The sequence below is a fragment of the Salmo salar genome, chromosome ssa26 (genome assembly GCF_905237065.1).
Source record: "Salmo salar chromosome ssa26, Ssal_v3.1, whole genome shotgun sequence".
Taxonomy (NCBI): domain Eukaryota; kingdom Metazoa; phylum Chordata; class Actinopteri; order Salmoniformes; family Salmonidae; genus Salmo; species Salmo salar.
Window position 1 is genome coordinate 26,686,845 of NC_059467.1, and position 23,727 is coordinate 26,710,571.

A 23,727-nucleotide genomic window follows, 5' to 3' on the forward strand; every position below is an offset into this window, starting at 1 on the left:
TAGTTGGTGAACCAGGCGAGGCAATCACTTGAGAAACCAAGGCTATTGAGTCTGCCGATGAGGATGTGGTGATTGACAGAGTCGAAAGCTTTGGCCAGGTCAATGAATACGGCAGCACAGTATTATTTCTTATCGATGGCGGTTACGATATCGTTTAGGACCTTGAGCGTGGCTGAGGTGCACCCATGACCAGCTCTGAAACCAGATTTCATAGCGGAGAAGGTGCGGTGGGATTCGAAATGGTCGGTAATCTGTTTGTTGACTTGGCTTTCGAAGACCTTAGAAAGGCAGGGTAGGATAGATATAGGTCTGTAGCAGTTTGGGTCAAGAGTGTCCCCTCCTTTGAAGAGGGGGATGACAGCAGCTGCTTTCCAATCTTTGGGAATCTCAGACGACAGGAGAGGTTGAACAGGCTAGTAGTAGGGTTTGCAACAATTTCGGCAGATAATTTTAGAAAGAAAGGGTCCAGATTGTCTAGCCCAGCTGATTTGTAGGGGTCCAGATTTTGCAGCTCTTTCAGAACATCAGTTGAATGGATTTGGGAGAAGGAGAAATGGGGAAGGCTTGGGCGAGTAGCTGTGGGGGGTGCAGTGCTGTTGACTGCGGTAGGGGTAGCCAGGTGGAAAGCATGGCCAGCCGTAGAAAAATGCTTATTGAAATTCTCAATTATAGTGGGTTTATCGGTGGTGATAGAGTTTCCTATCCTCAGTGCAGTGGGCAGCTGGGAGGAGGTGTTCTTATTTTCCATGGACTTTACAGTGTCCCAGAACCTTTTTGAGTTTGTGTTGCAGGAAGCAAATTTCTGCTTGAAAAAGCTAGCCTTTGCTTTTCTAACTGCCTGTGTATATTGGTTTCTAACTTCCCTGAAAAGTTGCATATCACGGGGGCTGTTCGATGCTAATGCAGAACGCCACAGGATGTTTTAGTGTTGGTTAAGGGCAGTCAGGTCTGGAGAGAACCAAGGGCTATATCTGTTCCTGGTTCTACATTTCTTGAATGGGGCATGCTTATTTAAGATGGAGAGGAAGGCATGTTTAAAAAATAAACAGGCATCCTCTACTGACGGGATAAGGTCAATATCCTTCCAGGATACACGTGCCAGGTCGATTAGAAAGGCTTGCTCGCTGAAATGTTTCAGGGAGCGTTTGACAGTGGCTAGCTGAACTACAATGTTAGCCAGTGAACTGGCTAACCTCTGGCTAGCTTCTGTTGTGGATTTCAGATTTGAGGTAAATAATACTTTATTTTTATTTTTTATTAATTGGTGAGGCGGGTTGCAGGAGAGTGTTTTGAGGTTGAGTTTTAGAAAAAAAAATATGTAAAAAGATATGCGAAGAATATATATATATATATATATATACACATATATACACATATACATATACACATATATACACATACATACATACTGCTCAAAAAAATAAAGGGAACACTTAAACAACACAATGTAACTCAAAGTCAATCACACTTCTGTGAAATCAAACTGTCCACTTTGGAAGCAACACTGATTGACAATACATTTCACATGCTGTTGTGCAAATGGAATAGACAACAGGTGGAAATTATAGGCAATTAGCAAGACACCTCCAATAAAGGAGTGGTTCTGCAGGTGGTAACCACAGACCACTTCTCAGTTCCTATGCTTCCTGGCTGATGTTCTGGTCACTTTTGAATGCTGGCGGTGCTTTCACTCTAGTGGTAGCATGAGATGGAGTCTACAACCCACACAAGTGGCTCAGGTAGTGCAGCTCATCCAGGATGGCATATCAATGCGAGCTGTGGCAAGAAGGTTTGCTGTGTCTGTCAGCGTAGTGTCCAGAGCATGGAGGCGCTACCAGGAGACAGGCCAGTACATCAGGAGACGTGGAGGAGGCCGTAGGAGGGCAACAACCAGCAGCAGGACCGCTACCTCCGCCTTTGTGCAAGGAGGAGCAGGAGGAGCACTGCCAGAGCCCTGCAAAAGGACCTCCAGCAGGCCACAAATGTGCATGTGTCTGCTCAAACGGTCAGAAACAGACTCCATGAGGGTGGTATGAGGGCCCGACGTCCACAGGTGGGGGTTGTGCTTACAGCCCAACACCGTGCAGGACGTTTGGCATTTGCCAGAGAACACCAAGATTGGCAAATTCGCCACTGGCGCCCTGTGCTCTTCACAGATGAAAGCAGGTTCACACTGAGCATGTGACAGACGTGACAGAGTCTGGAGACGCCGTGGAGAACGTTCTGCTGCCTGCAACATCCTCCAGCATGACCGGTTTGGCGGTGGGTCAGTCATGGTGTGGGGTGGCATTTCTTTGGGGGGCCGCACAGTCCTCCATGTGCTCGCCAGAGGTAGCCTGACTGCCATTAGGTACCGAGATGAGATCCTCAGACCCCTTGTGAGAACATATGCTAGTGCGGTTGGCCTGGGTTCCTCCTAATGCAAGACAATGCTAGACCTCATGTGGCTGGAGTGTGTCAGCAGTTCCTGCAAGAGGAAGGCATTGATGCTATGGACTGGCCCGCCCGTTCCCCAGACCTGAATCCAATTGAGCACATCTGGGACATCATGTCTCGCTCCATCCACCAACGCCACGTTGCACCACAGACTGTCCAGGAGTTGGCGGATGCTTTAGTCCAGGTCTGGGAGGAGATCCCTCAGGAGACCATCCGCCACCTCATCAGGAGCATGCCCAGGCGTTGTAGGGAGTTCATACAGGCACGTGGAGGCCACACACACTACTGAGCCTCATTTTGACTTGTTTTAAGGACATTCCATCAAAGTTGGATCAGCCTGTAGTGTGGTTTTCCACTTTAATTTTGAGTGTGACTCCAAATCCAGACCTCCATGGGTTGATAAATTGGATTTCCATTGATTATTTTTGTGTGATTTTGTTGTCAGCACATTCAACTATGTAAAGAAAAAAGTATTTAATAAGATTATTTCATTCATTCAGATCTAGGATGTGTTATTTTAGTGTTCCCTTTATTTTTTTGAGCAGTGTATTTTTAAACCTGCATATTTAACTAAAAGAAATCCAGGTTAGCAGGCAATATTAACCAGGTGAAATTGTGTCACTTCTCTTGCGTTCATTGCACGCAGAGTCAGGGTATATGCAACAGTTTGGGCCGCCTGGCTCATTGCGAACTAATTTGCCAGAATTTTACGTAATTATGACATAACATTTAAGGTTGTGCAATGTAACAGGAATATTTAAACTTAGGGATGCCACCCGTTAGATAAAATACGTAACGGTTCCGTATTTCACTGAAAGGAAAAACATTTTGTTTTCGCGATGATAGTTTCCGGATTCGACCATATTAATGACCTACGGCTCGTATTTCTGTGTGTTTATTATATTATAATTAAGTCTACGATTTGATAGAGCAGTCTGACTGAGTGGTGGTAGGCACCAGCAGGCTCGTAAGCATTCATTCAAACAGCACTTTCGTGCGTTTTGCCAGCAGCTCTTCACTGTGTTTCAAGCATTGCGCTGTTTATGACTTCAAGCCTATCAACTCCCAAGATTAGGCTGGTATAACCGATGTGAAATGGCTAGCTAGTTAGCGGGGTGCGCGCTAATAGCGTTTCAAACGTCACTCGCTCTGAGACTTGGAGTAGTTGTTCCCCTTGCTCTGCATGGGTAACGCTGCTTCGAGGGTGGCTGTTGTCGATGTGTTCCTGGTTCGAGCCCAGGTAGGAGCGAGGAGAGGGACGGAAGCTATTCTGTTACACTGGCAATACTAAAGTGCCTATATGAACATCCAATAGTCAAAGGTAAATGAAATACAAATCGTATAGAGAGAAATAGTCCTATAATAAACTACAACCCAAAACTTCTTACCTGGGAAAATTGAAGACTCATGTTAAAAGGAACCACCAGCTTTCATATGTTCTCATGTTCTGAGCAAGGAACTTAAACGTTAGCTTTCTTACATGGCACATATTGCACTTTTACTTTCTTCTCCAACACTTTGTTTTTGCATTATTTAAACCTAATTGAACATGTTTCATTATTTATTTGAGGCTAAATTGATTTTATTGATGTATTATATTAAGTAAAAATAAGTGTTCATTCAGTATTGTTGTAATTGTCATTATTACAAATAAAGAAAATAAAAATTAAATCGACCGATTAATCGGTATCGGCTTTTTTTGTCCTCCAATAATCGGTATCGGCGTTGAAAAATCATAATCGGTCGACCTCTACTTTGGACAGCACTATCCTCTGTAGGCGGTAGGCCGATTGCTTTAGTTTTGGAGATGATTGCTTTCTGGCGAGGGAGGAGACTTTTTTAAATATTTTGCATATTTCATATGAACACATTTCTGTTTGTTGGCAATGTTAATTCTTGCAATTGTTTTCAAAATACGTACTTGTATGTTCGCTAGCTGGACAGGCAAACGCTGCCAAGTACTAAACAGTAAATCAATCAAAACTCTTACTATCCAGGTACCATCTCTGCTGATCACGTTTGCCAATCATGTTCTCTATACCTAAGATACATAAACACAGCTGGCGATAGCTCGAGAGATCTCTGCCTGACAAACTGCTTCAAGTCTTTTTAATATTTGTAATCTATTTAGTTATAGAAACATGATACCATCAATGTAAAATAACTCCCAACTTTACTTAGAACGCAGTAACCTTAGCAATGTAGCAAGCTAGCTAAAATAAGCAGACATGTTGCTAGCTGGCAGCAGCAGATACTGTAGCTTTATCACTAGCATGCCATTCTGGGACAGGGCGCTTTAGCTATCATTATTAGTAATAATTTAAGACTACAAAAATCTATAGGACAAGTATTGTAAAGCTAATACAGTCATCAAGGCATTCATGCTGACAAAAAAATAAATGCTTGTAAACCCGATCCTAGGCAAAAGCAGTGACTACTCTTTTGTCAGAGGAACTACGTCACTGCCTACATCACTACTTTATCCACTTCAACAAAAAACAAATTAGTAGCTAGCAAGATGGAGATCACAGATATTTTTTATGGAGTGCATTTCACAAGTGGCTAGTTTGCATCCGCAGCGTTCTGGCATGTCTGCCTCTCCCTTTTGGGAGAGTCCACAGATATTTTTTCTACCCTTATAGACGTAGGCAGTGACGTAGTTCCTCTATGCCAAAAGAGTCCATTGAAACCAGACCCTAGTCACCGTGTTGCCTAGGGTTGGGATTTTGAGACTACATTATCCTTGTCAATTGGCCTAGTTGGAATAGGATGCAGAGCACCCTGCCTCTATCCTTACCCTAGTAATTGTCATTTCTCCATCCTTACCCTAGTTATTGTAAAAAATGTTACTGTCAGGATGTTATTTTCTAGGTTCTAAACTACAATCCTCTGCTGTGATGATTTCTTTCATTCATTCATGTCTCCCATGATCTATTCAGTTCTCCTCTCCTTTGTCCTGGTCCCAGAGATCAACCAAGTGCTATTCACCAAGCATGGGCTCAGCTGATTCATTCACCTGTGAGGAGAACCATCCTACTGCAGTTTGAACTAGCCCTGCCATCACTATTAGACATTGAGACCCCATATGCATTTGTCTGTTGTCTTTTTGTGGGTTTTATCTTACAGTCTATTGATTTTTAGAGTTGAAGAGAAGCAACTACAGATACACATGCTTGTTAGAGCATCTCAAATACTGCATTCAATATAGAATCAGTTTGACGAGGAGAAAAACAGATCATGTTTTACTATTGTAATACGCTGTGATGAGAATTGTATTGTCCCCGTCAGGAGCCCAGACTTTTGCTGTAGATGGTACAGTTCTCGTCTCTGGACTACACAATCTTGAGATTGCATTCCGCTAAGGCACTTCTCTCTCTCTACATTGGTGACCAGGGTGGTATCCTTTCGATACACACAAGTGCTCCTAGAGAGGGGGGGATACTGAAGCATGTGTTGATGACAGATACTTCAAATACTGCCTGAGACATCTTTGCTATTTGTCTCTGTACTCAAAATGGTGAAACACTAAATGTGATGTTCTTTGTTCTAATGTATAGGCATGACAGGTACACTATGGAAAACATGCATATTTAGTAGTAGAATAATGGATTGGCAAGAATTTGGCACCGTCAACTTCGAAGGTTAGTAGGAAAGTACTCATTTAAACCACCTAAATCTATTACAATTCGCTGGACATTTAGCATTTGAAACTCAAACATTCATTTCCCAAGTGCTTTTTCTATAATCCTGCAGACTCTTTATCATTCTCCATATCTTATATTAAAATGCATTCAACATTATGCGTGCCGACCATGGTATTGGGCAGCTGCTGACATTTGAGAACTCATCTGGTTTAGAATCAAACTCTGGTCATCTTATTGAAGAGCACATTGTATACATTTTTCCCAGCTGTTTTTAGAGAAGATTGTATTGCAAGGTATAGGCTATGTGTAGGATATGCCATGTTGGCTAATATGCATATGCAGCTGTAGATTTTAAACCTCCATTCTAGCATACATGACACACACACACACACATTTCCATCTATACTTTTTGGGGTTTATGCAAATTATATGACTGAATGTTTCTTTAACCCTTACACTCATGAGATTTGGCTTATATGGATAGGGCTAAATTGAAATGTTTCTTACAGAAGAAACATGGAAAGCATATGCATAACCATGGTTGCAATGAAAAGGGAACAGTTTGGAGATTATGGGAAAATTATGATAAAGGTGAGGACACAACAGTTCACCTGACAAGACTGAATCCAAACATAAAACTTGATTTTATGTGCATTTTACATTTACTGTACTTTTCGCCACATTTGTTTATAACAAAATCTGAAAATACTCTGGATACATTCAGTAACATAAAAATATTATTGGAAAAGTTGGGTTAGGTGCAACATCTATGTTGCCACACAGCTCTCCAAAGTGTGCACAGTCCCTAAGTAATTTCAATGAACTTTTATGACTCAAAGAAGAGTCTTCAACTATAAAAGGTGCTATTTTGAGCTCTCCTAGCTGTGCCGATGAGGAACTAGAGCAAGCTCAATTTTAGTTGTTTTGTTTGTAACACAACCCTGCATCCTCGCCTTCACACAATTACTGTTGTTTACGCAATCCAAAAAGAGTCCATTATAAATTGCAACCTGGGTCGGGTGGGCATCATTTGAAAGCGTGTCGCCAACATGACTAGCAAAATCATAAAATATGATCTCACAGTGTTGTGTTTATCATTGTCCAAAATGCATACGCACAGCAGTGTCCTAGAATATTGGACCATTGGCTTTCATACTTTTTGACTTCTCAGTGCAGCTCAAGCTATTTCTCTAACTGTCAACACATTCAAATGAATAGAGGACGCGTACCAGAGCCGCATTGGTTGAGAATTGTGGGGAGGGAGGTGCTCGATCAGGCTGTGCGTTTCCAGCGGGTGGTGGTCTCAGAGGCGTGTAGCTATGTCACAAAGGGCACTGGACTATAGCGTCTCGCATCAGTAGACCATGATTTACGCTTTCTCAAGGCAATTCAGAGAAGCAGATGGTCATTTTGGTGCACACAGTCGTAAGTGCATTTAGATGCGTGAGCGGCTGCAAACTTTCTTCACAATACAACAAATATAGGCTTTTTCTGTTCAAGACAAGCCAAGGTACAGTTGAAGTCGGAAGTTTACATACACTTAGGTTGGAGTCATTAAAACTTGTTTTTCAACTACTCCACAAATTTCTTGTTAACAAACTATAGTTTTGGCAAGTCGGTTAGGACATCTACTTTGTGCATGACAAGAAATTTTTCCAACAATTGCTTATAGACAGATTATTTCAGTGTCTCTCAATTCCAGTGAGTCAGAAGTTTACATACACTAAGTTGACTGTGCCTTTTAACAGCTTGGAAAATTCCATAAAATGATGTAATGGCTTTAGAAGCTTCTGATAGGCTAATTGACATCATTTGAGTCAATTGGAGGTGTACCTGTGGAAGTATTTCAAGGCCTACCTTCAAACTCAGTGCCCCTTTGCTTGACATCATGGGAAAATCAAAAGAAATCAGACAAGACCTCAGAAAATAAAACATTGTAGACCTCCACAAGTCTGGTTCATCCTTGGGAGCAATTTCCAAATGCCTGAAGGTACCACGTTTATCTGTACAAACAATAGTACGCAAGTATAAACACCATGGGACCGCGCAGCTGTCTTACAGCTCAGGAAGGAGATGCATTCTGTCTCCTAGAAATGAACGTACTTTGGTGCGAAAAGTGCAAATCAATCCCAGAACAACAGCAAAGGACCATGTGAATATGCTGGAGGAAACAGGTAAAAAAACTATATATATCCACAGTAAAATTAGTCCTATATCGACATAACCTGAAAGGCCACTCAGCTAGGAAGAATCCACTGCACCAAATCCGCCATAAAAAAGCCAGACTTCAGTTTGCAACTGCACATGGGGACATACTTTTTGGAGAAATGTCCTCTGGTCTGATGAAACAAAAATAGTACTGTTTGGCCACAATGACCATCATTATGTTTGGAGGAAAAAGGGGGAGGCTTGCAAGCCGAAGAACACCATCCCAACCGTGAAGCATGGGGGTGGCAGCATCATGTTGTGGGGGTGCTTTGCTGCAGGAGGGACTGGTGCACTTCACAAAATAGATGACATCATGAGGCAGGAAAATGATGTGGATATATTAGCAACAATATTAGCAACATCTCAAGACATCAGTTAGGAAGTTAAAGCTTGGTCACAAATTGGTCTTCCAAATGGACAATGACCCCAAGCATATTTCCAAAGTTGTGGCAAAATGGCTTAAGGACAACAAAGTCAAGGTATTGGAGTGGCCATCACAAAACCCTGACCTCCATCCTATAGAAAATGTGTGGGCAGAACTGAAAAAGCATGTGCGAGCAAGGAGGCCTACAAACCTGACTCAGTTACACCAGCTCTGTCAGGAGGAATAGGTCAAAATTCACCAAACTTATTGTGGGAAGCTTGTGGAAGGTTACCTGAAATGTTTGACCCAAGTTAAACAATTTAAAGGTAATGCTACCAAATACTAATTGAGTGTATGTAAACTTCTGACCCACTGGGAATGTGATGAAAGAAATAAAAGCTGAAATAAATCATTTTCTCTACTATTATTCTGATATTTCACATTATTAAAATAAAGTGGTGATCCTAACTGACATAAGACAGGGAATTTTTACTAGGATTAAATGTCAGGAATTGTGAAAAATTGAGTTTAAATGTATTTGGCTAAGGTGTATGTAAACTTCCGACTTCAACTGTATAACACCATGTCATCTTCTAACTGTACATCAAACATAGTAATCAAACATTGACACTGTATATGACATGAGTTTTATGATATGGAAACGTGAAGTGCACATTTTGACTTGCGGGTGTTTGGCTTGCTTGTATGACATCAAAGCTGTATTTATTATAATCCCCAATGTCTCATCTTTCAAAGTAAATAGAGTCCTTGTAATTTACAGCATTTTCCTCACTCGGACAACAAAACACTTGCAAAAGTTGCCCAATTAGTGGGAGGGATAGGGGCAAATTCTTGTCGCACGCAGTGCTCAAGACAGAACGGCTGTCAGTCAAAACCCATGCAAAGCTGTGAAGTGGAAAACCTGAACTCTGATGTATAGCATGTTATTGTACAGCCACTGCGTTCCAATTTAGCCACTTATCAATGTCCAAATCTGCCGTTTTCAACCCGTACAAGTGTAAAGGCCTACGCCTGCAGATAGTTACTTGAAATGAGACATAACCTCATGAAGCTCACACTAGCTTCCTGAGCAGGCAAATTGACATTTACAATAACTGGCTAGGCTAGTCAGACTAACATTGACTAGCTTTCAATAAATTGGCTAAGCGATCAACGGAGTTACCTCTTCATACGATTCATATTGCATGCTGCATTTTTCAAGTGCACTCAAACAACAGATTTTGATCTTATTTCAGTCTTCATCAAACATTTCTGCAAGAATTTAAGGTGCCAACACATTTTATAGTCATAAGACTGTTTCACTGTCATATACAAAACAAATGTTTTTTTTTTTTAAATCAGCACCTCCCTTGACGGGGATCAATCAACTTCACGCTTTTCGGCCCACTGCAGTTTATCTTAGACTGGTAGGCCTAGCCATAGAGATCTTATTAAATTACCATTACTGTTCTAATTATATGGGCCTAGCCTATTCAAACGTGTCATTAGAGGAAGCCATGAAACAAGAACATTACATTCTTAACCAAGAAAGGCATTATTGCAGGAGGAGCCAATACCCAGCTGCTTGAAACACATAATTATTTCAACCTCATACAAGCAGCAATTAACTTTCTTTGACCTGTTCCTGCTAAATATAATTAACTGGCATGAAACCTGCATAGTAGTGTTTTAATGTGTGTGATGTTTAAAAACATTCAATGCACTGATTGAATGGAGTTTGAAGGATTCCTTTTAACAGCTTTCTGTCTGCAAATTAAGTCAGCTAGTTTTCTACTTACAGTGGTGGAAGAAGTACCCAATTTTCATACTTGAGTAAAGATACCTTAATAGGAAATGACTCAAGTAAAAGTCTAAATGTATTTGGTTTTAAATATACTTAAGTATCAAAATGAAAAGTATAAATAAAATTGCTTATATTAAGCAAACAGCACAATGTTCTTTTATTTTCTTAAATCTACAGATTTACACACTTCAACACTCAGACATTTACAAATGAAGCATTTTTGTTTAGTGAGTCCACCAAATCAGAGGCAGTTGGGATGTTTTCTTGATAAGTGTGTGAATTGGACCATTTTCATGTCCTGCTAAACATTCAAAATGTAAAGAGTACTTTTGGGTGTCAGGGAAAATGTATGGATTAAAAAGTACATTATTTTCTTTTGGAATGTAGTCAAGTAAATGTAGTCAAGAATATAAATAGTAAAGTACAGATAGCAAAAAAAACGATTTAAGTAGTAGTTTAAAGTATTTTTACTTAAATACTTTACACCACTGACTACTTACCTACAATATAATATGTTGGGAAAATAGTTGTAGGCCTATTAGTTAGGTAACTTTTTTTCCCACACACAGTTCACTGATGAAATAGAGCTAACTTTAGTAATAAGCAAGCTAATTTACAGGACTCCTCAAAATAATCATTAACTACATCAGGGATGGTCAAATCCAGTCCTCGGGGAACGGATTGGTGTCACACATTCGTCCCAGCACCTGCAACCCACCTGACTCCAATAATTAACTAATCATGATCTTCAGTTTAGAATGCAATTAGTGTAATCAGCTCTATTTGTTAGGAAAAAGTGTGACACCGGCACACCAGCCCTCAAGGACCGGAGTTGCCCATCCCTGAACTAGATTAACGTTCATCTCGAATTAATGAAATTATATGTAGCCACCGCCACAAAACGTAATATATAGCTACATAATTACACATTATTAATGAAGATTACTTAACGTTACTCATTAGCAAAAACTGCAGAGGCTAGTCAAAACAAAACACACGGCTGCTTTTGCGTGTGTTGCCATGGCAACCGCGAGAAGTACGCAAACTACCTACTTTTCATTGAAACATAGCTAACTCATTTAAATCCTATTAATCTATTAACATGCATTTACCTTATGTTTGTTTGTTGAGGGTAACGTGAGATTCGTTATTGTATTCATCCAACGTTACAGTCTCTTTAGCAACCAGGAATCAAGTGACATCGCCAGAACTACTTTCCCAAACTTTTCTTGTGCGATGCGAAAGGTGGTGTACTACGGGTACTAAACAGGGACAAAAAAAGCGCTATGAAAATCTGGCGTCATATAATGTTCTCTACCAACAGTAACACTTGATTTGAATGCTCTGCTAAAGGAAATGTATATTCTTATAGAAATACATAATTCATGTATTGCTGTTACGGTATACAAATTGTCATACATTGGAATGTTTTGAATAGTAAACCTATTTATTTTCACACATTTCATGAAGATAAGAATAAAGTCTATGACTATGGTAAGTCAAACTGAATAGCACTATAGTTTACGTATGCAAACTTCACAGGGTGGCCTATCCGCCTACATGGTGATTAGTCCCCATCTAGTGGAGAAATGTGATATAAAAAAATATTGTCGTCAATATGTTTATTATTATTTTGTACATAATGTTACAATTCCATTTCTGTAAAATTCAAAAATTCATATTTCCAATTATCAGCTTTAGGATTGAACGGTACAGTTTAAATGTGATAAACAGTGGTATTTGGACCTCCTTGCAGTACGCTATTTTAAACCTACCTAAATGCCAAGTTGGCAGTTTATGAGGATGACAGCAACATTATTTTTGACAAAATGCAATCCCTGTTACTGTAGCATGACAATAACTTTTAATTAATCTTAAAAGTAAAGGCAAGATCATCAAACACATTGTAAGTGTTACTAGATTCCAGAGCTCCTTTGAGTCCCCCACTTTAATAGCTTCCACTGTTTGGGCATCTTGCCAGTTCTTGGACTGTCCGTTGTAAACATTAATTATGGTTGCACATTTGAAAGAGCGATGCTTGTATAATACACTTTTGCAATTTTATTGTCTATCAACATATGACCACATTTTATAAATACAACACAATGGAAAAGACATAAAACATTATTGTGATATTAAATTCCTTATTAAGAACTGAGCCAAACTAAAAAAGCATTTCAAACTTAGGGATAACATTTTGGACAGACATGCTAAAGACAGACATTTGACAGACATTTAAAGACATTACAAGCTTAGTTAAATCAATGTTTCTGCTCTTTGCAAAGATAACAATCACTAGATGAGATAGTTGATCACATGCAAACAGTACCCTGAAATCCAAGCACAGCAGTTAAGCCTTGCAGGTCTGAGCTGGGTTGTATACACATTATCCTACCAACAGTCGGTTTTAATGAGACTCCAAAGCAATGACTGGTATGCTAATTGTGGGTTGTTTTGCATTCGATTCATATTCAAAGCACTATTCAACAAAATTATTGGATGAAAAAAAGCAAGGTGTTTCACCAGAACAAACTATTGGAGCGTAGCTGAATCATTGACTTTAAACCACATAATACAAATGGGACATTATTTAGTTCATTGAATAATTCACACAATACTCATACCCCAAATAGCTCTTTAATTGCAAGTTGGTCCACACCAGGCATAATCACCCACTGGGTACACACTGGTTGAATCACGTTGAACCAACATGAAATAAACTTTGAATTGACATCTGTGCCCAGTGGGTATTTTTCAACTAGAAACAAGAATGAGAGGGAACGTTTGTTTTTATGCATAACACAATCACAGACATTTGCTCGTACTATCCAAAGTTGTAATACATCAGCAAACACATTGAATACAGGAAATCAACAGAATATGTACATGCAAAAAAAATAGCTGCACATTCCTTTACTACTATGTAGGGAATTAATATACTAGCTGCTTATGTTCCTGTCCACAGAAAAGCAATTTTACCCATTGTTACAGATTAAAATTAGAAACAGCCCATGTAATACTGCCACAGCAGAAATTCTATAGGATTTATGTGAAGTCATATGCCATAAGATGTTGTTAGTGAGGCAATTTACCAATAATTCTCACCTTATTACTGTCTCCTCTGAGTGGTGGGATTTACATTAAGACATTGGTGCATATTCCTCTTAGATCCATAAAACTACTTTTGGAAAGTAATTTTCCTTGAAATAGTTTGGAATTAGGAAAGGAACTTAAGCATTGAAGGATACTCTACTGGCAACATGGGATTTAAATGTAAGAATATCTTTATGGCAAAGTGACTTCTTGAAAAAAGAGAACAATTATTTGATTACATGACAAACTTGACATTAAGTAGGGTCAGCTGTTGCTAAATACGTAGATGTTACACAATCGACAGTAAACAGGGGCTACAGATAAAGTCTCAATGGTGTAAAGTACTTAAGTAAAAATACTTTAAAGTACTACTTAAGTAGTTTTTTTAGGGTATCTGTACTTCACTTTACTATTTATATTTTTGACTACTTTTACTTTACTACATTCCTAAAGAAAATAATGTACTTTTTACTCCATACATTTTCTCCGATACCCAAAAGTACTCGTCACATTTTGACAGGAAAATGGTCCAATTCACACACTTATTAAGAGAACATCCTTGTCATCTCTACTGACTCTGATCTGGCGGACCAACTAAACACAAATGCTTCATTTGTAAATTAATGTCTGAGTGTTGGAGTGTGCCTCTGGCTATCCGTAAATAAATAAAAAATATACCAATTGTGCCATCTGGTTTGCATAATATAAGGCATTTTTTATTATTAATACTTTACTTTTGGTACTTAAGTATGTTTAAAACCAAATACTTTTAGACTTTTACTCAAGTAGTATTTTACTGGGTGACTTTCACTTTTCTATTAAGGTATCTTCACTTCTACTCAAGTATGACATTTTAGTACTTTTTCCACCACTGTAAAGTCTGGACTATGACGTATGTCATTCACACTTACAGAGCTGTCCCTGTCCCTATCACAAGAAGTGTTCATCAGAATCAACAACCCAGGCGTCCACAACATATAAACACAAGTCACCCCAATCAAACATCCCATCAACGTCCACATGAGCACCCCCACCTTCAGACAGATTTCCTCCTCTTGCCGAAGACATTGTTGATGAGCTTGGCCATGGACTTAGAACCACTGTAGCGGCGGCGGTCGGCCCGGTACTTCAGGTGATCCATGACGTGGCGGATGAGCTTGGTGAAGAGGTTGGATATCTCCAGGTAGTCCTCTGCTGCAGACACCTCCTGGAAGTGGCATCTGTGCTCCTGAGCCAAGGCACAGCCCTCCTCCTCAAACACCTGACGGGCGTGGCACAGGTCCTGCTTGTTCCCCACCAGGCAGATTGGGATGTCCATCTTGTCCATCTCTCTGTCCCAAACAAGCACACCAGGGTCAAAAACCTCCCTTAAACTTTCCTTAAAATGATCATAAACTTAATCAAAATGATGTGTTTCTGCTGACTCATCACAAATTTCATCTGACGTTCATCACATTCATCTGAATTAGTAAGGCTGTGTAAACTACTGAAATGTTTATTGAAGCAGCCCACAGTATCAAAGGAAAACAAACCAAGTAGGCCAAGTGGTGGCTTCAGTGAAGTTTCAGAGAGTTTATATAATGCAGACAGACCCTCGCCCAAAGTGCTCTTTTGATATACAGTGAGGGTGACTTCTGCTTCACGTCTATTTCATGGAGTGTCAAACCATCAGGACCCAGCTGAAGTAAAATCCCGCTACACAAATTAGGCCTGACCACCCATGTCATTTTGTGAGCCATATGTGAGTCTTTATCATCTCAAGCTGTCCCAGCTCACGGTTCCACATAGCGGCCGTCGACTGGTTGCAAACTACTTTCACTTAAAGTCCTGTAACAAATGTCCAGTGGAATCCCAATATTTCTTCTAGTATTTAATCATGTTTTGATTAACACCTCTGAGAAAATTGAATACAAGTCGTTCTGGGGCAAATTCAATTGAGCATGAGAAATAATTTACTCATATAATTAACTAAGTCGAGCAATGAGGTTGTAAATCCTACAAAACATGTTTATCAAGAAGGAAAAGCCTACACTTCTATCACAGACAGCTGCCTTTTGTGTTCACTTTGACTTCTATTTTCTCTATGGTACAACAATGTTAAAATCATGTTGGAATCTGCCACTTTAACTGGTGTGTTCCCTCCTGTTAGCCTAAACGTCTGTCCAGGAATGGGAATCATTAATTCATCAAAGCCCAATCTCTTCCCTCCGGTAGGAATCAGGCCCTGGGTCGCAGGTCACAGTCACTCACCCCTTGCAGCTCTCTCCGCGGGCTTCTTTGATCTGACATAGGATGTTTTGGGCGTTGAGGAAGGACGTTCGGTCGCTGATGTTGTACACCACGATAAATCCATCGGCCCACTCCACCGGCTCTTCCAGGATACATTTGCTCTCTCCACTCTGACAGGGCAGGGGACAGGGGGTGGACAACAGATCACAAACACATCCTCACACATCTTACCTGACTTATGGGAACTAATGGAAAAAATATTATGAATGATGTTATGGTCACTCAAAGGCTATTTTACATGGGAAATTGTCACGCCTGCCTGGTGCTAAAAGGCGCCAGGCTCCCCAGCATTACGCACACCTGCCTTCCCCCCGACACGCGCATCAGTGATTATTGGACTCACCTGGACTCAATCACCTCTGTCATTACCTCCCCTATATCTGTCTGGTTCACCGCTCTGTTCCCTGCTTCAGCACTAATTGTCGTTTGTTGTTGTTTACCCGTGTACTGAAGCTGTTCCTGTTGTGTTACCTGTCTGTTCCTGATTAAATGTTGACTCCCTGTACCTGCTTCTCATCTCCAGCATCGGTCTTTAGAGGAAATAGAGTAACTGTGCAAAACCTTTAAACTATTTATTAGAGGTCCATTTTTAGGTAGCCTCACCCCTCAGAGAACTATGGAATATGAGAAAAGTAATGGGAGATGAAGCTGTTGAGTATAAGCTTGTGTTTAAAACCTCTTACATCTAGATGTTCCGCTAGCGGAACGCCTCACCAATATCCAATGATAGAGCGTGGTGCGAATTACAAACTCCTCAAAAATCCAAAAAATTCAATTTTTCAAACATATGACTATTTTACACCATTTTAAAGACAAGACTCTCCTTTATCTAACCACATTGTCCGATTTCAAAAAGGCTTTACAACGAAAGCAAAACATTAGATTATGTCAGGAGAGTACCCAGCCAGAAATAATCAGACACCCATTTTTCAAGCTAGCATATAATGTCACAAAAACCAAAACCACAGCTAAATGCAGCACTAACCTTTGATGATCTTCATCAGATGACACACCTAGGACATTATGTTATACAATACATGCATGTTTTGTTCAATCAAGTTCATATTTATATAAAAAAAACAGCTTTTTACATTAGCATGTGACGTTCAGAACTAGCATACCCACCGAAACTTCCGGTGAATTTACTAAATTACTCACGATAAACGTTCACAAAAAACATAACAATTATTTTAAGAATTATAGATACAGAACTCCTTTATGCAATCACGGTGTCTGATTTTAAAATAGCTTTTCGGTGAAAGCACATTTTGCAATATTCTGAGTAGATAGCCCGGCCATCATGGCCAGCTATTTTGACACCCACCAAGTTTGGCACTCACCAAACTCAGATTTACTATAAGAAAAATTGGATTACCTTTGCTGTTCTTCGTCAGAATGCACTCCCAGGACTTCTACTTCAACACCCAATGTTGTTTTGGTTCCAAATAATCCATAGTTATATCCAAATAGCGGCGTTTGTTCTTGCGTTCAAGACACTATCCGAAGGGTGAAAATGGTGTCTTCACGTGCACGCGTGCGCCTGTGTCATTGTTCTCAGATCGACCACTTTCCAAATCCCCTACTGTTTTCCGCCCAGGGACTGCAGAGTCATCATTCCCCGTTCTGGCGCCTTCTGAGAGCCTATGGGAACCTTACAAAATGTCACGTTACAGCAGAGATCCTCTGTTTTCCATAAAGAGGCTATAGAAGGCCAATAAATGGTCAGAGAGGGCACTTCCTGTATGGAATCTTTTCAGGTTTTGGCCTGCCACATGAGTTCTGTTATACTCACAGACACCATTCAAACAGTTTTAGAAACTTTAGGGTGTTTTCTATCCAAATAAAATAATTATATGCATATTCTAGTTACTGGGCAGGAGTAATAACCAGATTAAATCGGGTATGTTTTTTATCCAGCCGTGAAAATACTGCCCCCTATCCTAAACAGGTTAAATCATATCAACGTTTATTGGTCGCGTACACAGACTTGCAAGTATTATGGCAGGTGCATCGAAATGCTTATACAAAGTTGTCATTGACCTAAAAATGGGGAAACAGTGTCTGTCGGCGCCATCTTGTCAACTTGAAAAAGACTTGCCACAGGAGCTTACAAATTGGTCCATGATATCTGACATCCCCTAAACCATTGAAGTTGACATTTAAAATGGTTAGGTAAAGGTTATTGTTATGGGTAAGGGTAGGGGTTAAGATTAGGGTTTAGGGTAGGGATGTCCAAACGATCCTGGATAGCACTGACACTTAGAAATTATACACTGCTCAAAAAAATAAATGGAACACTTAAACAACACAATGTAACTCCAAGTCAATCACACTTCTGTGAAATCAAACTGTCCACTTAGGAAGCAACACTGATTGACAATACATTTCACATGCTGTTGTGCAAATGGAATAGACAACAGGTGAAAATTATAGGCAATTAGCTAGACACCCCCAATAAAGGAGTGGTTCGGCAGGTGGTGACCACAGACCACTTCTCAGTTCTTATGCTTCCTGGCTGATGTTTTGGTCACTTTTGAATGCTGACGGTGCTTTCACTCTAGTGGTAGCATGAGACGGAGTCTACAACCCACACAAGTGGCTCAGGTAGTGCAGCTCATCCAGGATGGCACATCAATGCGAGCTGTGGCAAGAAGGTTTGCTGTGTCTGTCAGCGTAGTGTCCAGAGCATGGAGGCGCTACCAGGAGACAGGCCAGTACATCAGGAGACGTGGAGGAGGCCGCAGGAGGGCAACAACCAGCAGCAGGACCGCTACCTCCGCCTTTGTGCAAGGAGGAGCAGGAGGAGCACTGCCAGAGCCCTGCAAAATGACCTCCAGCAGGCCACAAATGTGCATGTGTCTGCTCAAACGGTCAGACAGACTCCATGAGGGTGGTATGAGGGCCCGACGTCCACAGGTGGGGGTTGTGCTTACAGCCCAACACCGTGCAGGACGTTTGGCATTTGCCAGAGAACACCAAGATTGGCAAATTCGCCACTGGCGCTCTGTGCTCTTCACAGATGAAAGCAGGTTCACACTGAGCACATGTGACAGACGTGACAGAGTCTGGAGACGCCGTGGAGAACGTTCTGCTGCCTGCAACATCCTCCAGCATGACCGGTTTGGCGGTGGGTCAGTCATGGTGTGGGGTGGCATTTCTTTGGGGGCCGCACAGCCCTCCATGTGCTCGCCAGAGGTAGCCTGACTGCCATTAGGTACCGAGATGAGATCCTCACACCCCTTGTGAGACCATATGCTGGTGCGGTTGGCCCTGGGTTCCTCCTAATGCAAGACAATGCTAGACCTCATGTGGCTGGAGTGTGTCAGCAGTTCCTGCAAGAGGAAGGCATTGATGCTATGGACTGGCCCGCCCGTTCCCCAGACCTGAATCCAATTGAGTACATCTGGGACATCATGTCTCGCTCCATCCACCAACGCCACGTTGCACCACAGACTGTCCCGGAGTTGGCGGATGCTTTAGTCCAGGTCTGGGAGGAGATCCCTCAGGAGACCATCCGCCACCTCATCAGGAGCATGCCCAGGCGTTGTAGGGAGGTCATACAGGCACGTGGAGGCCACACACACTACTGAGCCTCATTTTTACTTGTTTTAAGGACATTACATCAAAGTTGGATCAGCCTGTAGTGTGGTTTTCCACTTTAATTTTGAGTGTGACTCCAAATCCAGACCTCCATGGGTTGAGAAATTGGATTTCCATTGATTATTTTTGTGTGATTTTGTTGTCAGCACATTCAACTATGTAAAGAAAAAAGTATTTAATAAGATTATTTCTTTCATTCAGATCTAGGATGTGTTGTTTAAGTGTTCCCTTTATTTTTTTGAGCAGTATAGTTTCAAGTTTTATTAGTTGTATGTATGGGATACAAATGGTATACACTATCCAACGAAATGCTTACTTACAGGTTCCTTCTCAACAATGAGAAATAAAAGATAACAATACGAACATAAAATAAATGTTTCAGTAGAACAGAATAAATATTTGAACATATGTATTATAAAGGAAGGCACGATTTATAGTCCAATATTTACAGTACACATGTTTTGGGGAAAGGGGGATTCGGGGCAAGTCAAAGCCATCAAAAACATGTCAACAGTGCATGACTCCTTTTGTTCCATAAAACAGGAAATGGACCAGAGAAAGGCATGTACTGTACAGCAGTAGTTCCCAAACTGTGGGGCACGCCCCCGGGTCGGCAGGGGGTGAACTCAGTCTGGCTTTAAATTTACTCTTGAAAGTTGTAATAGTAGAATGCACAAGGTGCCATTTTGAAATAGGGTAGTGCATCATCAGTTCCTCTTGTCATGTCAGTCATTGTATACCTTAGAGATATATTTATAACTTGTCCAGATCAATCAGCCCATGTCAGCTAACATTCTTTTATTTAGGTTTTTTAACCCATAGATATTGTTGTAATTATTTTCTCACTCAAATATCACAAATACACATTAGACATGGCAAAATGTACAGAATTGCAAGAAAATTTGCTTTAAAACTGTTACATTGTCTTTGCACCCCATGACAAATGTGTAGAATTGCAGGAAATAAGCTTTACACCTGCAAAATTCTCTCCACCAACAAGAGGGGTGAACAGTTTATGTCATGAACAGTGCTTGTGTGTGTGTTTTTTTGGGGGGGGGGCCTGAGTGAAAAAGTTTGGGAACCCCTGCTGCACAGTACCACTCACACACCCTAACAAGTCAATAGATGAAGACGAGGCACATCCTGAGCCTGGGGAAATCATAATAAAACCCAACGTTTGGGAATAAAGGGTACCATATGCAGCTGCATAAGCAGTCAACCTGTTCTAGTGCTGCCTGTCTCAGCTTTCCAAGGGCTGATCATTGTGTACAGTGTGTTCTCAGCTACCGTGGAATATCATAAATCACATCAGAACACAACATACAATCTATTTCCTATGCCATTAGATACTACTATGTTAGGCATGAGCTAGAAATATAGGAATATATGCAGGGAACAGATCAGATACCTGTGAACACGGATCAAATACTTCCAAGTGTAACAGTCTTCCTTCGATGGAGAGCCTTTTACGGTATAAGGAGTCTGTAACACAAGTTCAATGCATACTTATTGTAATAGGAAAAGTGCAATAGTTCAAATCTGATGTAAATAGTAATGTTCAGACTTCTCCCATGAAATAATGATTACTGTAAGCCTCAAACATCCAGACCATGATTGTTCTGATGAAGTAGACTGAGTTAATTCATTTAAGGGAAAGGTCTGAAATCATATACCCCTGTGTAAACTGTAACATTAAATGCAGCCATCTTCCAGCATGTTAAACAAGCAATGACTAATGGGAACAAGTCATCATGCCAATGACTTCATTAACAAATTATAAGTTACCCTCGGCAAAGCATATCACATTAAACCAAAACATGTGTTAACACATACTATATGTGAACTTGAAGAATCATTTGAATAGTCAAATCAGTAAATGATTACTTAAAATTCACTCACAATTAAAATGCCTGTGTGAACTATACTTAACTTCCTGGTGGATCTTGTACTGTGCAGTATGTGTTTCAATTCATGTCAGACTCCCAGGGGTAATAAAGTAATAAAACGTTTTACTCTCTAAGTTGATGACATTGGTGAACAGCCAGTAGCAACAGACTGTAACTGTGAATACAACAGATTGCATTTTTAATGTCATGAGAGCATATCTATATGACATTGTAAAAACATTACTACCCTACATTAAATATTGGTGAGAAATCTGTGTACTCACTGGAGTTGGAAGCATACTCTCCAATGAAACGTTTTGTCAGGAACCTTACCAGAACAGCTGGAGAGCGAGAAATGTGACATGGGTAAGACAGGCTTATTAATAAACAGGAAACAAAAACATAAACAACAAATAGTTGAATTTAGGCTTGGATACTTTGGTCTTAGTAGTGGAACCCTGAACAGTTGTTTGGTAAGCTAAAACAGGGCTGTTCAGTCATGGCGTTTTTCTCCTATTGTGCTCTTCTCCTCCACTCTCCCCTCCATGTGGATTGAACACTGCAGTGGGCTTTCTCCTGCATCTACTTTTATTAGTTTATACCACAGCATCATTCCTCTCTCTCTCAAGAGACCTTGGTTGAACATGTTCCAGTTAGCCTGAGGAATCGCACTTTCCCCTGCCTTACAAGAAAAAGTATTCCTCATCAATTAGATGCATGTTCCAACCATCAATCTTAATTTCCTCTCTCCAAAACCTTACATAAATCTAGCAACTTCATTCCTCTTCTAGAGTTATGATCTAAAAACATTGTGCTTGGAGCTCATGCAGCGATCTCTATCTATCTGTCTAGGTGATCATTTCCCCCTGGTCACGGCTACACTGTAGAATGTTACACTGTTTACAGTGAGGGAAATTACACTTTCGTATGCAAAGCATAGAAATAAGCAGTTCAATTGTTCTGTTCATTTGGGAGACCATGCAAGCCTCTACAGTCAAACACAAGAAACCAGACAGTTAAAGAAATACTTAATGATGCAAACACATACATTATTCATTCAGGCACTTACCTGATTTCCCTGCTCCCTCGCTGCCCAGCAGAGCCAACTTGATGTCATTCATGTCTGCAGACTGGAGGTGAGCAGCTGAGAAGGACTAGCTGAGCTATCTTTCTTTCTGCTGTCATGTATGCTAGGCAGTATCAGGATTAGAACTGTGCTTGTAAGAACTGCTCAGCCACAACAGATGCCTGTGGAAAAAAGGAAAACATACACAGTGTTTCATGTCCTCTCCCACCCAATGAGGAGAGTGCCAAGTTGGATTACACAGAGGTCACCACAACACTGAATACCTTAAGAATCTCTTGCTTCTTTCCAGTTAAAACATTAATATTAGCTACAGGGAGAAATGGCACTCGATATAACTTAACAAAGTTAATATGTTTTCCAGATAATTTGATTACTTTCTTTCATTTATTGTTTTCCCCCCTCAGGACATGGCAGAAAATGGTAATATATTTGACCGCAATTTACAATGCAGACATCTAAAAAGACAAAACCTTGATGCTTTCTATATGGCTCTTTCACATTCACTGTACCAGTTTATAGTCCCACCTATCTAGGGTTTGTCCTTGGCCTCTGGGTACACACTATGTAAGCTGCTGAACATCTGCAGTGCTGTGGGGATGGACAGGGCTTTAGGAAGACCAGAAACAGTTAATACCGCTGATACCTCCCAATTACCATGGCTAACACATAAGCTCCAACTGCACAGCATTAAATGCCAACATATGTCCAATGTATGAGGCATGGTTTGATTGCAGGGTTCAGTACCTTTGAAAGGGAGGTACAACAATCCACTTTCCCTTTTTCCCCCCACAGTTCAAAAAGAACAAAGAAAGTCATTCAATTCTTCTAACTTCAATTTCATGGACTGCTTCACTAGTCAAAAAGTCCTTTCATTTATTTTATTTTTTTTCCCCATGTCTACCGCTGTCATTGTTGACTAAAGTTCACAGGGGTGTCGCATAATTATCTTGTTATGTTTCATTTTACGTCTGTTAACTGAAAGGTCGCAGACCCCAGGAATAAAAGGCTTAAAATGTGCCCAGGACCAAAAATGATGCAGCGTATTGTTGCCTGATAGTTCCATGAGTAGAATCAAATCAATAATCTTCACTGAGGGAAGCACAGCGGGGAGACAAGACTGAACACTGTACAGAAAAAAGACACATTGGACAAATTCAATGTAGACTACATCACATTATGACAATCAATGAAGCCAGCACTTTATGGTGTGAGAGCGACAATAAACAGTTAGACTGGAAGATGTGATGCTGTGTTACGCAACTACCTTTATTAGAGGAGGATCAGGTAGAATCAGGTACAATACAAGACACAGAACA

At 40.6% G+C, this 23,727-nt stretch overlaps 2 protein-coding genes across 5 annotated transcripts in view; both read right to left on the reverse strand.

Annotated features, from left to right (window-relative positions):
- LOC106587539 (serine/threonine-protein kinase 33-like) overlaps window positions 1-11,707 on the reverse strand; it is a 40,953-nt gene extending 29,246 nt beyond the window's left edge. For all 4 annotated transcript variants that reach the window (XM_045708663.1, XM_014176020.2, XM_014176015.2 and 1 more), the window contains exon 1: window positions 11,569-11,707. The gene's annotated coding sequence lies outside the window, so the exon portion shown is untranslated. The remainder of the gene's footprint in view (window positions 1-11,568) is intronic.
- Window positions 11,708-12,499: 792 nt separating this feature from the next.
- LOC106587523 (ras-related and estrogen-regulated growth inhibitor-like protein) lies at window positions 12,500-22,562 on the reverse strand. The gene is made up of 5 exons (XM_014175987.2): window positions 22,394-22,562; window positions 21,609-21,665; window positions 20,847-20,920; window positions 15,800-15,948; window positions 12,500-14,880 (listed from the first exon to the last, which is right to left on the reverse strand). The coding sequence occupies exons 1-5, from the start codon at window positions 22,443-22,445 to the stop codon at window positions 14,586-14,588; spliced, it is 627 nt and encodes a 208-aa protein (XP_014031462.1). The 5' UTR covers window positions 22,446-22,562; the 3' UTR covers window positions 12,500-14,585.
- Window positions 22,563-23,727: the final 1,165 nt, after the last annotated feature.

Excerpts from the sequence above, each read along its gene's own strand:
- LOC106587523 (XM_014175987.2), bottom strand. The coding sequence starts at position 22,445 with ATGAATGACATCAAGTTGGCTCTGCTGGGCAGCGAGGGAGCAGGGAAA. Across the intron at positions 20,921-21,608 it reads AGAGTATGCTTCCAACTCCA|ACTCCTTATACCGTAAAAGG; the intron begins GTGAGTACACAG and ends CTTGTGTTACAG. Across the intron at positions 14,881-15,799 it reads CGCGGAGAGAGCTGCAAGGG|AGAGATGGACAAGATGGACA; the intron begins GTGAGTGACTGT and ends TGTTTGGGACAG.